The sequence below is a fragment of the Hippichthys cyanospilos genome, chromosome 16, assembly GCF_059441005.1.
Source record: "Hippichthys cyanospilos isolate Australia breed blue-spotted pipefish chromosome 16, RoL_Hcya_1.0, whole genome shotgun sequence".
NCBI classification, from domain to species: domain Eukaryota; kingdom Metazoa; phylum Chordata; class Actinopteri; order Syngnathiformes; family Syngnathidae; genus Hippichthys; species Hippichthys cyanospilos.
The window spans coordinates 2,090,560-2,108,059 of record NC_142384.1 but is presented as its reverse complement, the minus strand read 5'-3'; the positions used below and the strand labels follow the sequence as shown (position 1 = coordinate 2,108,059).

At 43.1% G+C, this 17,500-nt stretch overlaps 1 protein-coding gene across 1 annotated transcript in view; it reads left to right on the top strand.

Annotated features, from left to right (window-relative positions):
* smg1 (SMG1 nonsense mediated mRNA decay associated PI3K related kinase) overlaps window positions 1-17,500 on the top strand; it is a 107,408-nt gene that overhangs the window by 40,602 nt on the left and 49,306 nt on the right. Inside the window, exons 12-22 of the mRNA XM_088436834.1 lie at window positions 6,082-6,183; window positions 7,785-8,069; window positions 9,131-9,261; window positions 9,408-9,569; window positions 9,719-9,837; window positions 9,928-10,015; window positions 10,656-10,757; window positions 15,214-15,357; window positions 16,111-16,337; window positions 16,588-16,787; window positions 16,923-17,084. Coding sequence (XP_088292960.1) covers window positions 6,082-6,183; window positions 7,785-8,069; window positions 9,131-9,261; window positions 9,408-9,569; window positions 9,719-9,837; window positions 9,928-10,015; window positions 10,656-10,757; window positions 15,214-15,357; window positions 16,111-16,337; window positions 16,588-16,787; window positions 16,923-17,084 — 1,722 coding nt within the window. The remainder of the gene's footprint in view (window positions 1-6,081; window positions 6,184-7,784; window positions 8,070-9,130; window positions 9,262-9,407; window positions 9,570-9,718; window positions 9,838-9,927; window positions 10,016-10,655; window positions 10,758-15,213; window positions 15,358-16,110; window positions 16,338-16,587; window positions 16,788-16,922; window positions 17,085-17,500) is intronic.

The following is a 17,500-nucleotide window of genomic DNA, read 5'->3' as shown; positions in this document are numbered from 1 at the left end:
TGTGTACAGTACTGCAGTAATATTTGTCTTAATTAATATGCTTAGATTGAAGACTTTTCACATTTCCAAAATTAAAAAAAAATAAAAACATTGTCATGTCCCGGATGTGAATAAGGATGCACTCAACCGTCAGTTTGGCTCCAACCCTTTTAATTTTCAACCAGTACAATGTGATAATGAACCCCTACGTGCTGCTGTTGGCCACAGCTCACGCCAACTATAACTAACTTAAAAACAAGCTCTTTCTCCTTTTTCTCCTCGGCCCTTGTCCCTCCTACCTTACGTGACCTCCTCAACAACAGTGACTCCTCCTCATCAATTCGCAACAGAACAAGAATACATGGACATTACACAGCCTTCCTCTTTATGAAGCCCCTCTTTATGAAAGGGTGACCAAAAAAATCTCTTGTCGCCGGGGTTGCCACCTCTGTCTCTGGGGACGGCCACAGTCAGGGCCGAGTCCATCTGCAAGTAGCTGAACAGGAGCAGCGCTGGTTGGATGCTGGGGCCACGAGTCCACAGCGCGACTCTCGCGGTCATTCACAGGACTCTGCTGCCCTGGTACGGGGCCAACCTGTCCTGGTGTAGGGCAACCCTTCTACCTCTAGGGGGAACTGTAACTCTATAAACCACCTCCACCACCCACTCAAGCACCCTACACCAGTGGTGATTTAGTTTACCAGTCCATACGTTTGTGCTTGATCTTTTTTTTTTGTTGTTGATATTACATACTTAGTGAGAAGGATGATGTGGGTTTTAGAGCCTCTAGGGGGAACTGCCACTCGATAAATCACCTCCCCCACCCGCTCAAGCACCCTACACCAGTAGTGATTTAGTTTACCAATTCATACGTTTGTGCTTGATCTCTGTTTTTTTGTTGTTGATATTACATATATAGTGAGAAGGATGATGTGGGTTTTAGAGCCCCCCCCCCCCCTCCGGTCTGCAATATAAATCTAAGGTGTTGCCTGGTCCGTGGTGATCAAAAGGTTGGGGACCACTGCCTTACACGACCCATCCCAGTGATAGTCCAACTTGGGGCAACGTCCCTTTTTCCGTTTTTTTAGGTGTATACACCCAAACCAGGTCACCTGGATGGAAATCCCGCCCCTTGCTTCGCACATCGTAGTTCCTCTTTTGACGCACACCAGCCTTCTCCAGCTGGTCTCGGGCGAATGCATATGCTCTCTAGTCGATTCTGGAGCTTCCTAGCATACTCCAGCCCTGGCCAGTCTGCTGCGCTGTCTGGTGGTTTCCCAAACGCCAACTCCGCTGGTGTCTGGATTTCCCGACCCAGCATCAGCAGGCCAGGAGTGCAGCATGTGGAACTTTGCATAGCCGACCAATAAGCCATCAGTACCAGCGGGACGTGCCGGTCCCAGTCCCGCTGGTGATCGGCAGTCAGAATGGCTGTTGCTGTAACGTGCGATTAAAATGTTCCACCAGACCATCACTTTGCGGATGCAAGGAGCCAGCGCCACCATGGCAAGCTTCTAGCACTGCCGCTCTCAGAGTTCTGGGGACCACCACCTGCCATCTCTCCTCTCCCGTGGCCAGCTCTTTCCACGCCCACTGTAACACGCCATCTTGCAAGCGCAATACAGCAAACTTGCTCCATAGTCCTTTGGTGCCCACAGAGAGCCCCAACACAGCTTCCCAGGGTGGCCTCTTGTCGTCCTGGAGCCACTGTCGCACTGGCTTGAGATTGTGGTCCTCTTCCTGTTTGACTGCCCAGTCGGCGATGTTTGTGGCCTCCAAGGTGCAGCAAGAAGGCCCATCAGCAGTGTCCTCTCCCCGCGGCTCCAACTCTCTGGCATCCCGCCGGTCACAGTAGCTGCAGCCATCAGCAGCACACGGTCGCATGCTGAGTCCCAGCCGGATGCACCACTCTGAAATGGAATGCCTTCAGTTCTCCAGCCAGCACACACTTGACCCTCTGGCTCCTTGAATGACATCAACCACTGCAGGGCAGCGTGGTCCGTTGTTATGGTGAAGGGCACTCCACACAGGTAGTATTTGAAATGGCGAGCAGTCAGAACAACTGCTAGCAGCTCACGCCTAGTCACGCAGTAGCGCCTTTCGCTTTTAATGAAGATGTGGCTGAACTAGGCCATCACGCGCTCACCCTCCGGGCCCGCCTACGACAAAGCTGCCCCCATGCCAGTGTTGCTAGCGTACGTGTCCAGCACAAAAGCCAATGATGAATCGGGCGGGGCGAGGACAGGAGCATTCTTGAGGCGGGATAATGCCTCCTGGCAGGCTGGTGTTCAAGTGAAGGATTGATTATTCTGGAGGAGGTGAAACAAGGGTGCCCCAATACAGGAAAACCTCTTCACAAACCGTCTGTAGTAGGAGGCCAGCCCCAAGAAGCTTTTCAGCTGCTTCTGTTCTCACGGTACTGGCCAGTCCTTGATGGCGCTGATCTTTTCCTCCAGTGTGCTGATGCCAGCACTATTCACTCGATGACCCAAGAACTCCACCTCTCGACGCATGAAGTGGCACTTCTCTGGGTGCAGCTTCAATCCACCAGCCGCTATCCTCCCCAGAACCAGTCTCAATGACTCCAGCACAGCCTGGAAGGATCGACCATGGACGAGAACATCGTCCAAATACACCAGGCACTCTTGTCTTGGAATGTCGGCCAATACAGTGTCCATCAGACACTCAAATGTCCCCAGATCATTGCACAGCCCAAAACTCATGACTTTTAACTGCCAGTGTCTCTTGGCTGTACAAAAAGACCTTTTAGGTGTCAACTCAGCAGTGAGGGGGACCTGCCAGTATCCACTGCGCAGCTCAAGTGATGAGAACCAAGCAGATCGGGGCACCAGGTCCAGCGTCTCATCAATCTGAGGAAGAGGGTAACAGTCCATTCTGGTCACCCTATTCAAAGGCCTGTAGTCCACACAAAACCGTGGTCTGGAACTCTTTTTTTTTTTTTTTTTTTTTCTGGGCTCCATGACCACGGCGGATGCCCACGGGCTGTCAGAGGGCTCGATGATTCCCGCCTCGAGCTTGGCCTATGACCTCCTGGTCTGCGGCTTCCTGCTGGACCGGGGGCAGCCGCCTGGGGCGTACCTTGACAGGCCGTGCATCTCCCGTGTCCATGTGGTGCTCTACCAGGTGAGTGAGACCCACTTCATTCTCACTGAGAGCAAAAATGCCCTCAAAGTCCAATCTGGATCCAGACATGACTGGGATCCCCCACATCAGTCCAACCCACCATTACAAGGGGCCCACTTGGGATGTGCATGTCCCCACACACAGCACCACTGCCTGCAGGCTGCATCTCCCGGAAAATAGCTGGAGGGGTCCGTGTTCCCCGGGCTACACGGACCCTTTCCCATTTCCCTGCTGGTCTAACACCTTTGGGCAGCGCCGACGCAGATGCCCTGGCATCCCGCACGCACAACAGACAAGAGGACGTGCTCGTCGCTCACTTTTTTCCTCGTGATGATCTGAGCGGGTCCGAATAGCACACGCCAGCTCTTCCACCCAAACAGGCCTTCGCTCTTCCTCCTCCGACACTGACTGTCACAACGGGGAAGGTTGAAGTCTACGGTGTCCCCTTGGCCACATTCTCCCACTCTCTGGCGAGAGCAAACGCCTCTGCGAGGTCTGATGGTTGTGCAAGCTGCACGTGTACGCGCAGATCATTTGGTCTGAGGGCTTGAATAAACGGGTCGCGTATCAGCTCATTTTGTCCCTCTTTTGCCATTCCCGCATATGCACGTCAACCCAGGCCCTCAATCTCCTGAGCGAGGCAGCGAAGCGGCTTGCCCGGCTGCCGATTACGCTGCTCACAGCGCAGGAAGTCTTTCAGGTTGAACTCTCCGAAACGCCTCTGCAGCGCCCCCACCAGCGCGCTGTACTCGAGTCTCTCCTCCGGCGACAGCAGCAGCAGACAGGACATAGCATCCTCAGTTAATGACAGCGGCAAGTGCACGGCTTTTGCCTTCTCCGACCAGTCTGCTGCAACCGCTGCAAACTCAAACTGAGCTTTATAAGCCTCCCAACTTTCCTTCCCGGAAAATTTGAGCGTCTTCATAGCGGCCAATGCAAGTCCCTGGGCGCCGCTATTACTGTTAACATCCTGCCTGGAAGCCGCCAGCACATAAGAGCTTTTGGCGGACTCACAGCCTCCTTTGTGCGCGCAACCAGTTCCATGATATTCGTGTTTGAAACAACTTGCCTCTGGCCTGTCGATCGCACACTCCTTCACCTCCTCCTTCACTCCCCTCTGAGAGCCGACGTCACCAAGCATCCTCACACAAGCGATAAGGGTGGGCAAAAATTAACCACTTCTGACACCAATGTATCCAGTTGTGAATAAGGATGCACTACTCAACTGTCAGCGTGGCTCCAACCCTTCTATTTTTCAACCAGTACAACGTGATAATGAACCCCTCGAGCGAGCTGCTGTTGGCCACAACTCACGCCAAATCTAACTAACTTGAAAACATGGTCTGTCCCCTTTTCCTCGTCGTTCCCCTTTTCCTCCTCGGTCCCAATTAACCGCGAAAAACGAGGGATCACTGTACAGTAGACCCCCGTCCCTGCCTTACGGTTTTTTCACCTTATGATGTGGATAGTATGTTGTCCCCCCTTTATGCCATTTTTTTCGCCTTGCAACACATCCAACATGGCTGTCAGTGTGCGTGCGTGACCGCTATGTTGGATGTGTCCGCGATCATATGTCTATACACGTGTCACTGCTTACGTCCCTATAATGCTGGTCTGCTATTGCTCGGCATCACGGTCAAAATGGCCGCATGGTGAAGACGATCTCACCTGAGGGCTTAAAATAATGTATGTATTGTACATTTTACTGCTTAATTCAAACTTGAATGGGTTACCCATGGGTCCCAAGATTGCAAGGGATGTTAAAGAGAGAAGTAAGAAGATGATATATATATATATATATATATATATTAATAATCAAGAAATACTAAGAAGGCTAAGCTAGCCTAGCCTAGTCAGGCTACCCTCACTAGGGAAAATGGCCATAACAAGCTCGCTGTGTCACTCAAAGGTAAATAAATCCTCTATATGTTTTTCATTTATGATATTTAATTCTATACATGAATATTATAAATACATAGCACTGACTATACTATTTTGACACCAATTTTTAATATGTATATATAATTTGGATGTTTTTACCTGAGGTTTTACACGCATTAGCTATTTAATATAAGTTTGGACTGCCAGCCATACAGCGAATTTGCGTTACGATCCCAACCGCTGAACGGATTAATCTCGTAAACCGGGGGCCCACTGTATTAGTTTTCCAAAGCTATAATACTACTTTCCATCATTTTATTCTACTTACAGGTTGCATTACAGCGTTTATTTATTCTTATTTATACCAACTTACACTCTAGGTGTTTTTTTTTTTTTTGCCACCCATGTCCTCATCAATCAAATCAAATCAAAATTTTTTGTACAGCCCCGAATCACCGAAGTCTCAAACGGCTTCAAAGGTGAAAAGAGGTCATATTGAGACTTCTTTTCCAAAAAAAGCAGTAGTACAAAAAGCTCCCAGAAGGGGAAGGAAAATCTCCAAAACCAGATTTTGGGGAAAATCAGAAACCTTCAGAAAGGACCACAGGTGGGAGGAGCCCCCTTCCAGGCTCAACAGGTTGAAGTGGGTGCTGTGTGTACCAAATACAGACATTCCATATTAGGCAGGAAATGTCCTGTGCAAAGATGTTAAAGATGAATCTTTAACATATCTATCTATAGACCAGGGGTGGGCAACTCCAGCCCTCGAGGGCCGGTGTCCTGCATGTTTTCCAGTTTTCTCTCCCTAACACTCCTGATTTAAACCATTAGCTCATCAACAAGCTCTGCTGGAGCTTGAGAATAATCCCAATCATTTGATTCAGGTGCGTTTGAGAGCGAAAACAGGAAAACATGCAGGACACCGGCCCCCGAGGCCTGGAGTTGCCCACCCCTGCTATAGACAGAAGTGTTTTCCCACTTTAACTTTTCAGGAAATTATACAGACAAGAAAGAGCAGAAATTTTCTTCATTGTTTTTTTTTTTTTTTTTTTCACTAATATTTAAAACATGTTTTAGATTGTGGAACAGATCAACACAAAGTTGCCTGCTTCATTCGTGGAGAAATTGTTGGCACCTGACTCACAGCTGCTGGAATTGCGTTTCCATCGAGAGAAAGAGGTTTGTGACCAAGTGTTTTTGGATATACGGTAAAAGTGTGCATTTTAGTTAAAACTGTTGGTCATCGTTCATGTTTGTTGTATTTCCGTATTTAGTTCATGTTTACATAATGTGATTGAATACCTTATTTCTACCATACAGATAGAAATATTAATAGGGTAGTGCTTCACTTTTCCACATTTTATGTTATAGCCTGAACACAAAACATTCCAAAATGACTGTGAAAATAATGCATTTAAATCAATATACAAAAAAAAAAAAAAAAAATGCTTGTCTGTTATCTGCAGCGCCACTTAATGCAGGGGTGTCCAAACTTTTTGCAAAGTGGGCCAGATTTGGTGTGTTAAAAATGTGGTGGGGCCAGCCTCGGCAGGCATTCTTTACATATAACAGCAATTAATTTAAATACATTTAAGCGAGCCCTTCTGTTTAACATTTGCTTTTTTATTTTCATTTCAGCTATCTTAAGCATGTGTTTTTGGTTAATTTGAAACATGCATTTCAAAAATGAATTGACATTAAATATTGAAATTAAATATTCACTTCACTTTTTTTCACACTAACTTTTGTGACAGTTGGACAGAAGTAACTGAGTGCAAATTACATTTGAAACATAAAAAAAATATATCACCATGGCAGTTTAATATTTATAGAATTTTTAAACACAATAACAGAGAAATGAACAAGTAATTGTCATATCAACAAGTGCAGGGCTCATTTAAAATATACAATTAGTAACTATAAATGTTGATTGGATTTTTAAATAGTTATTTTTCTGGAGTGAAAACTTAAAAAAAAAAAAAATGTTTTCAGACTTATCGTAAATGAAAAATTACTTGTCCGCATGAGTGTGATGGGTGAAACTGAGATCTGGAGTGCAGGACAAAGGCCAGGTGTGGCTCTATGGCAGTAGTATGGATGCGCAAGATGTCTTGTAAGTGTCCGATAGCCTTGTCCTCACACGGCTCTAATTTAAATTCATAACCGAGAATGTCTTCTCACACAAATACGTCGAAACCGAACAAGCTTAGCATTTTCTTACCAAATGCTTGAATCTCTCGGAAACTTGTCCTTATCCAGCTCTCAGTAAAAATTGGCGATAAAGCTGCTGGTGCTGACCGCAGCTCACTGCGTCACACTGCAGCTCAACTTTCCTCTTTTTGTTGATTTTCGCCATTTTAGAAAATTAGAGACTCATACAGTAAATTACTCATATACTAATTTGCTGTTCATAATTTGCCTATAGATGGCAGCATTTAGCACACGCAGGTAACAGCGCTGCTGCCTAATGCATTCATTTTCCATGCGGGCCAGATATTACTTATTTTATGACTGAGGCTGCGGGCCCTATGGAAATTGACCACGGGCCGTATTTGGCCCCCGGGCCGGACTTTGTACATGTCTGACTTAATGGGTTTAATGTGGCTTGCCATGGCATATATCCCCAAGATTTTGTGGAATTCGGGTATTGTACTGGTAATTTATCTCAATAGCTTCTGAAAATTGTCATACTGTTGTATGATTATACATAGTCAACTATTTTTTTCATGGTGGAATATGTTTTAATCATACATTTTTAGTAATGCATTTGCACTCCACAGGTAGTGTTAGCTGTACATGGAGTGTACCAGGCACTCCTGAGTCTAAAAAATATTCCAACACTGGAAGCAGCTTATAAATTGGCATTGGGAGAGATGGCATGTGCACTGTCCAGTATTATGACTACCCTGGAGCTGCCAAGTCACCCACTCGAGAGCCCCTACTTTGGCATCCAGCACCCTGCTTTTGCTGCAGTCAACTTAAACCCGGAAAAAGCACAGTTCATCATCATTTTCAATCTCAGTGCCCTCACCACCATTGGGAACACCAAGAACTCACTCATTGGGGTAAGACACTCATTCATTATTTTGGATTTTTGTATTTTATTTTTTTACAAAAAAGAAAAAAATAATGCTTCTCAGAATTAATAAAAACTAAAACATTTTATTGGGCTTAATTAGCAACTTATGCTGCGTTCACACTGAACGCGATTGAGGCGTAAAAGCAGACAGTTTTGTATTGTAGTCAATGGAGTTCCGCGACAGGGCGTGATGGTGCGTATGGAGCGACGCCATGCAAAGCCACGCGGCGTGTAATTTCGCCTGTCACGTGAAGTTAAAAAAAAATGTAACTTTTGTAGCGTGTCGCGTCGTGACAGCCAATCAACTTCGGAAACGTTCAACATCCCACACAGAAGGCAGGAATGAATCATGGCGGCCGCCTTGCGGTCACCGGGAGCTATCTAACATGGCCAGCTGAGCTTTCAATACAAAAACGGAGCGACACAAGTGCTTGACACATGACTTGTAGAATGCCGGTTGGGAGAACTTGGGAAAACTGTATGTGCAGTGTTTGCTTCCTATTTTAACAGCTGTTGAATCGTAGCTACAGTGCCAAGATAACAATAGTCCAGCATTGACAGCTCGGTATTTAGCATGGCATCGGCCACTTGATTGAGACGTTGATAATCTTTTTTTTTTTTTGGGGGGGGGGGGGGGCAAATGAGTATTGCTGCAAAGCGAGTGACACGCAGTGTAAAAAAAAAAGCAGAATAAAGGTGCTGTAGGAGAAAATATTGGCTCTGCTACATCCCAGAAAAGTGAACGTTCTCAGCAATGCTCTTCGTTCCGGATCCACTGTAAAGTTTACAGCCAGCCAGCTCACTCCCCTCCCCTCCACTCGCACGACAAAAAGTGACTTCACAAAAGTGACCAGCTTGACTCCTTGACAAAACGCCTCGCGTAGAGCGTAAACAACGCATTTTGTCGCGTTCGGTGTGCACATAGAAGTAGGATTGGGTAACCAATATTTTAACTGACTCCTCTTTTATGTTTCTTGAAGTGTTATTGTTTTAAGAAGACTGCTTTTTTGCCATTGTAGCTAATTGACTTTTGTTTGACCCCTTTAGATGTGGGCTTTATCTCCTACCGTCTTTGCCCTGCTGAGTCGCACGCTGGTCCTGGTGCACTCCGAGTTGGCAGTCTACTACCCTGCTGTCCAATATGCTGTGCTTTACACACTCTATTCCCACTGCACCAGGTAATGTATACAATTTGGGGATTTTCCTCATCTTCAGCCTACAGGAAAGATCCCTTCAATTTTATGTGATAAGTTTACAAACAGTGAAACCTGGTCAGATTTCCCTTCCTAAACTGTGCCATCTTCTCGGCATGTTTTTCTATTAGGCATGATCATTTCATCTCCTCCAGCTTGTCGTCATCTTCCCCCTCCCTATTTGATGGTGCTGTCATCAGCACTGTCACAACAGCCACAAAGAAACATTTCAGCACTCTGCTCAACCTTCTGGGGGGCCTGCTGGTGAAGGAACACCTCTACCCTGAAGCCAGGTTTTTTTGTTAATAATTTCTCTCAAAACCAACACAATAGCTAGCATTATTTACATTGCCAAGGGAAATGAAAGTATTTAATATCACCATAAGCCTTCAATCGGCAAGTCGGTACAGCGGATAGCAAAAACAGTGTGTTTATGTATCAGGAGGCTGCTGCTGACATGGGCTCAAGAGATCTCACTGCTGATGAAGAAGTCAGACACCTACAGCCCTCTCTTCTCTTTGCCTTCCTTCAACCAGTTCTGTCGTGGCCTTCTGAGCAACGGTGAGTTCAACATGTACTGTATTTTTATTAAGATCACAGATGGACTGGCAGTAAAACGGGTATTATTTCCTCTGATATTTTACTCAACAGCCCTGGATGAAGATCCGAATATCTGCCTTCAGACCTGCAACAGCCTACTCATCCTTTCTTCGTCTTTGTCTGTGGACCTTCTTCAGAGGTAAATGCTCATTTGTCCACATATTATGTATGAGCTGCCATTGCATAATTTGTATAAAAGAGCTTCAGAACAATGTACTCCGGCAATTTACAATACTGTATTTTCCGCACTATAAGGCGCATCAGATTATAAGGCGCATGATCAATTAATTACTTTATCAGCTTATTCACCATCTACGAATCCCCATCTCAATATTGATCCATATATAAGGCGCACCTGATTATAAGGCGCACCATCAGCTTTTTAAAAAAAAATTAAAGGTTTTATGTGTGCCTTATAGTGCAGAAAATACGGTACTTTATTTTCTGCAGTAAAAATGTATACAAGTATTTGTTATTGTTAAAATTAATACGAACCTTACTTTCAAGACGCTGCTTTCAATATTTTTTTTAAGTTCTCCTATTGTAATTACACATGCACACACACACACACACACACACACACACACACACACACACATTCATGCGCACACATGTCCAACCCCCCAAAATGCAAAACAAAAAACCTTGGTTACTTTTTTGATTGTTGTATAACTGCCCCCTTGTAATTCTGCATGTCAGCTTGACCATTTGAAGCTCGGAAGGTTCCAGTGTACTTACAGTCTGAACTGACTGAATTAAGAATGTAGTTTGTGTTCTAGGTGTGTGGATGTGTGTAGAGTCCAGCTGGTCCACTCAGCAGTGAGGGTAAGGCAGTCGTATGGCAAACTGCTTCGGACAATACCCCTGGATGTTTCTTTAAGGTAAAACTAGTCTTTCTCTACCTTGTTTTAAAGGGACAATGTTTAGATTATGACCGTTTTTCATTCCGAACAGCAAGAGGTGCTGCATTTACTGCTGTCCCTAGCTATAACAGACATGGCAGCCTCCGGAGGAGTGCACCCACCCATGTAATATAATTTAATGATAACCAGACCTACCATTATATTTAAAAAAAAAAAAAAAAAAATACTGTTGTTCGTTAAGAACACATTTATTTGCAAGTTTTTTACATTTATAATAATTGAATGTATTCCTTTTTAATGAAAAACGGTCTAAATCTTACACGCTGTCCGTGTCAGTCTTGTCATTCAAAATATATATATTCAAATCTAATGAAAGTAAGGTTATTGGTCAGGTATTGTTTAGCTTAATGATTTTAAATATACTGAGCATGCTAAATGTTTGAATACACCTTCTTATTCAATGCATTTTCCTTATTTTCATCCATTGTAGATTCTCACTGAAGGCATCAAAACTATGAATGAACTATGAGTTTATGGACCGTATTTTCCACACAATTAAGGCGCACCTAAAAGCCCTAAATTTTCTCAAAAGCTGACAGTGCGCCTTATTATATGGTGCACCTAATATAGCGATCATATCAAATCACATATCAAACAGCAAGCCCAATATAATGTCATTAAGCTGAGTGTCTTGCTACTTTATCTCAATTTAGTGGTGAGCTTCATGAACATGCAGAATCAAATTAAAAGTAGAAACAAAAGAAGCATTACCCCATTACTAAACCAACAGTGCGCCAATAACCTGTGTAAAGGGATGTGCATCCATGCTAACGTTAGCTAAAGCAATGGTAAACAAGCATGGCCGTGATTTTTTTCATATGATAATTAGATTGTTGGCTTGCTTATGATGCATGTACTATAAGTGTCAACAGCATTTGGCAACAGCTACAATATGTCCAAAACACACAAAAACACAGACTTACAGTCATTGCTTTCAGAAGAGTCCTGAATGAGGGAGTCGTCTGAATGAGCATGGCCTTCATGCTATATTAACGGCTGGATTGTAGGGAAGTATCTGGGAGCGATGACGTCAGGAGGTCAGAGAGTTGAGGAGAGTTTTGGAGGGGGTTAAATTAACAGGTGTCGACTGTTCCTCTCCCAAAGGAATACAGTACAGTATACTGGTTCTGCCTTTCCTACCCGTTGGCACGGAAAACTTTGGGACACCTCACACATGTCACAACACACAGCGATTTTTTTGACTGCACCGCCAAAATAAAGCTGACAAGGGACACTGACTTCATTAACTAATCTGTATGTTTGTAAACGCAACAACGCAATACCAATCGCAAATAGCAATTTTAAACTCAACAAAACAATATATTTTAGGGTTTTGATTGCAATTTGATTAATGTTTTATCATAATTATATTCTTTTAAATCTTGATGCGTTTTGGCATTTATCTAAACAGTCTTAATGTAATCAGGTCTTTCCCCCATCCTTCAAATAGTACTAAAACAAAGGAGTTGTTTAATCATTTTGGCAGTCGTGAGAATGCTTTTATTTTATTAATAAAGTTTTTATTCTATAAACAAAGATTGATGACTTAGCTGATTGTTTTTAATACATTCCCTTTAGTACAGCACCATTGAGTGGATGCATTACACAACTCTATCTAGTGGTTATATAATCCATCCCCAGCCAGTACTATGAGCGCCTTATAATCCGGTGTGCCTTGTATATGAATTTTTAGTTTATTTATTTATTTATTTATTTATTCATTCATTTTTTGGGGAAATATGCCATTCATTGAAGGCATGCCTTATTATCTGGTGCGCTTTATAGTGCGGAAAATACTGTACTTAAACGGGTGGAATAACAGAAAACATGTTAATTAGGGCCCGAGAAGCTACCGTTGCGCGAGCCCTCTTGTTTTTCTCCAGATTTTTATTATTATTTTTATTTACTATGCAGAACTTTTCCATTTTTGAGGGCCTAAACATGCACGAAAAGTCACCAAATTTTGAACAGTTGTCGGGCCTGGTGAAAAATTTGATATTTTAGTGTTTAGGGGCACACATTCCAAATATCGTGAAGATCTTATGACATATAAGATGGGGGTGGAGCTTCAAATTATGTTGAATATTTCCTTCACCAAGAGTGACAAAAACCTTAATAACTCAGCTGTAACAGCTTTAAACCATCTGAAAACTGCAGGGACTTTAAAAGTCATGCCCTTAATACAGCTATGTGATAGACTTCCAAATCATTTACAGCGCCACCTTGTGGCGGACAAAAATCTCATTTTTTACACTTTCATGTAATGTGCAATGCCTGTTTGACTAAAGGAACTCAAAAATGGTCAGAAAAGCTATGAGACATTGGAAAATGAAGGTTCTCAACTTTTATGACTTTCTCTCGCCAAAATGGTAAAAGTTGCTGTAATTGGACCTAGATGAGCTGATATTTTCAAAACTTCATATATGGGATGGGAGTCCAATGTGAAACACGCCTACAAGCCTATTTTTTATCATAGTGCGAGCGTGGCGCTCGTACTACGTGGCAGCGAAAAATATAGCAATTCCTTAACGTTTTTATGTACTCTGCTGAGCCCCTTTGATATTTTAGTGTTTCCTAAAACAATGCAAAAAAAATGGCTCTGCAGCACCACCTAAGGTCGAAAAAGTGCAGCCGGTCCCGGCCTGTTTGACCTAGAGCTACGAAGATTTTTAGTCATATATAGGACCTAGAGACCTACAAAAAAGTCAGCCAAAAACAGCATTTTTTAAACATTTTTATGTGCTCAGCTGAGCCCGTCAAAGTAATATCGATGAAATTAAGTTTGACAAGCCTCTAGACACGCCTGCTGAACCCCACCAAATTTTACGATGTTTCAATAATGGGCGTGGCTTCCACGTCCATTTTCATTCTGAAGATTTATCGGACCAGTAAAAGCACTGTAATTTTACCCAGATGATCTGATCCTCTCACAATTTCACACATTGGACGATAGTCCATTCCTGAAGACATCGACAAACATACATTCCAGTGTAGTGCTAGCGCCACCTAGTGGCAGCAAAAAATGTCATTAGTTGAAAGATTGCAGTCAATCCTGTTTGGTTTAACTTACAGCTACGAAACTTTTTAGGCATATGTAGGACTGTTAGACCTACAAAAAAGTCAATGGGAGTCATGAGCTCGGAGGTACAGAAAAATAATTATGAATTTTTTTAATGTGCAACTTCGCACTGTGCTTGTACATTTGCTGGTCTCAAACTCGTGCCTTCTTAAACGGTTCACTCGATTAACTTCTACGTTGGCATGGAACATTAGCGCATTTAGTGACACAAATATCCCAAAAATTGTGAAGATCCCATGACTAATGGGCATGGCCTGTATGGCAGTGCAAAATCACACACCTCTAACAATAAAGGTTGCTGTAACTCAACCCACATAATCCCTCCTTCTCTAAATTACACATATTTGATAAGAGACCTGGACTGAAGTCATCTACAAACTCATTTTTCATCGTAGTGCTAACACCACCGGGTGGCTCAAAATAATCTTTTTTTTTTCTTTTTTTTTTGGGTGTTTCTATTTAGTTTGTTAGGCTGGTTGGTCAAATGTCATAAAACTTGGACATTTTCTGACACATTGACTTCTAATGTTCACCTACCCCAAAATGCGTACACCCAAACACTTTCATACTCTTACTTGTTCATACCCCGACCTGTTCATACCTCAACGTGCACAGGTCTGCGAGGACCCTTCATTGCTGCTTGCAGCTCTAGTCATTCTTGTTTTTCCTTTCTAATATGGTGTTTCCCCTCACATGTGTATCTTATCAGTTAATTAGTGGAATTTCTTGTTTTATCAATGGATTTGGAACCATCATTTGTGGTGTGCAGAACTGTTTAATACACAATCAACAGCGCTATACGGTTAAAATTCATATTATGGCCAAAACCAATCAACTAACTAAAGGAAAACAAGTAGTTATCGTTAGTTTAAGTAACTGAATGAGAAGATGTGTCAAATTTTGGCCTTTTTTAATAATTTCCATGAAAAATAGATGTCTCAAGATTTATGTATAGGGTTCACAATAAGTTAGGGATATTGTTATTTGATTGAGGGCAGCCACAATGGACACAGAAAATTTTGTGCAAAACACAAAATGACGTGTGTCAATCACCCCAATGCAATTGCCTCCTTATCCCTAATCTCTGAAGTACTGAAGCACTGAGTCTTCCACAATATCCCTAACTTATTGTGAGTTGTGTACAGTGATTCCTCGTTTTTAGTGGTTAATGGGGACTGACCCCCCCCCCCCCCCCCTTCCCCCAATGATAAGTGAAAACCGCAAAGTATAGTGTACATTAAGTTTAGTTTCCTGTCCAGTCATACACAGAAACATTGATCTTGAATTCCACTGTATATACTAATTTACTTCACATTTATTTTCTGTTTCTTTTAGTAGTAACCATAATCACCCAGAGATGACTCGGATCTCATTGGCCATCCGCCACCACATGAGCAGAGCACCAAGCAGCACCTTGCATCCCCAAGACTTCAGTGACCTAATCAGCTTCATCTTATATGGAGTCCTGCACCGTGGAGGGTATGTCTTTTTAGGAGTGTTCGTAATATCTTAATTTCACTCACTTGATTGAATAAATATATGTCAGGTTCATTAAAAAGGAGAAAAGGCAATCTTCTTCCAGCTCATTCATGAGGGGAGTGAAGAGGAACTGGCCAAGGTCAATTGGCTTTGCGCTCTACCAGCCTCTCCGATCCACCTCTCTTTTATTTGATACAGAGGTCCCGAACTACATGAAGGTTCCAGCCCTAAAAGGGGGAAAAGTGCATCAGGGGAAAGACTATGGGTGGAACCTAGTGTACTTGTCCTTTATGTGTGAGCATGTGGGTAAAAAACTAAAACATGTATGATAAAATATTATGCGTAGCAAGACATTCTGCAGAATATTTTGTCTGTAAGATACTCTGAAAATCACAGGTGCAGGATCGCTCCAGCAGTCAGGCTTGAGCAGCCTTCCTCCTGCTTGAGACAAAACAATAACAAGACAGTTTTCCTCTACAAGCAATGCACTCATTCTCACAGCATACCTTTTCTTCTTTGCAAGCAGTTACATTTTGTAGCAAATCCTTCAATCCAGAGATTCTGTACAGTTACAAAGTAAAAGCACTGTTCTTTGCAGTTTAACACCCTGACAGTGCACCTGTGTAGAAGCCAAAATCAAGCCACCTAATCTGGAGGATTGTTAACTATTAATCTATTTTTTTTTTCAAATATCTAAAGCTACTAATAAATGTGCTTGAATGACACTTTCTGTTTTCCCATTCTTGTCTATAGCAAGGATCCTTGGCTGGAACGCCTTTATTACAGCTGCCAGCGCCTGGAGAAACGGGATGGCCGAAGCAGTGCTGACAGCGTTCGTCCTGGTGTGGTACCCAGGGCTCTATTAAAGACTGAGGTGGTGCTCTGGCAGTGGGCAGTGTGGGAAGCCGCACAGTTCACTGTACTGTCCAAACTTCGAACTCCACTTGGGCGAGCTCAAGACACCTTCCAGACCATTGAAGGTGATACTTAAGCTCTTATCATTTGATGAGAAATTGATTTGGATCCATAAATATTCACACATATGCATAAACACCATGTTCCTTTCATTCAAAATGAAGATGTTGCAGAACTTTGAATTACAATGTTGGGCTGACAATCAGCAGACAAGCTCATGACCATGTTTTAAATTAAAGAAATCATGCATTATTTTTTTTTAAACGACAGGCAGCCAAGCCTTCCCTTATTTTCTTGCCTTATAATATATGCCAGGTATGATCCGCAGTCTGGCTGCCCACAGCCTGAACCCAGAGCAGGATGTTGGAGCTTGGTTTGGTTCTGGAGGGGACGGGGATGGTCACCATTCCAATCAGCTCCGGATCACTCTACTGCTTCAGTATGTTGAGAACCTGGAGAAGCTCATGTATAACGCATATGAGGGCTGTGCTAACTCCCTGACTGCCCCACCAAAGGTAGACTTAGTCTTACTATACTGCTCGGTTACAATAATGCATATTTATCTGAAGTGTTGAATGTTGAGCTTGAGTAACACACATAATTTACATTTGCCTATATTTGAACAATGCACATTTCTGATTTTTACACAGGGTATCAGGACATTCTTCTACACTAACCGTCAGACTTGCCAAGACTGGCTGACGAGGATCCGCCTTTCACTTATGAGGGTCGGTCTCCTATCTGGACAACCAGCCGTGACAATACGTCACGGCTTTGATCTTCTTGCTGAAATAAAGAACAGCAGCAGCCAGGTTTGGATGAAGACATTGTCAGAAGGGTTGGATGATTCTGTGATCTTGATAAATTTTTGGTCAAAATAACTGATCATTTACAGGTTGACAACGTGACTGAACCTGCAGCTAAGTGTGCATTTGAAATACGTAAAATAGGAATAAGTCATAATTTGGCTATTGACTCCAATTTGCTAAAGATGAGGCTCGTTTGAGGAGATGTTATTGATGGTATGTTGGTCTCTGCAAAGCAGTGTAGAAAATATTCAAGCCTATGTGCAAGGTATAGTATTATTAGTCTGTGCCGCCAAAACTGGGCAACACAACAAACCTCTTTAGAATAATCTTTTGATGACTTACTGTATTTTCCGCACTATAAGGCGCACCGGATTATAAGGAGCACCTTCAATTAATGACATTGCAAAACTTTTTTTCCA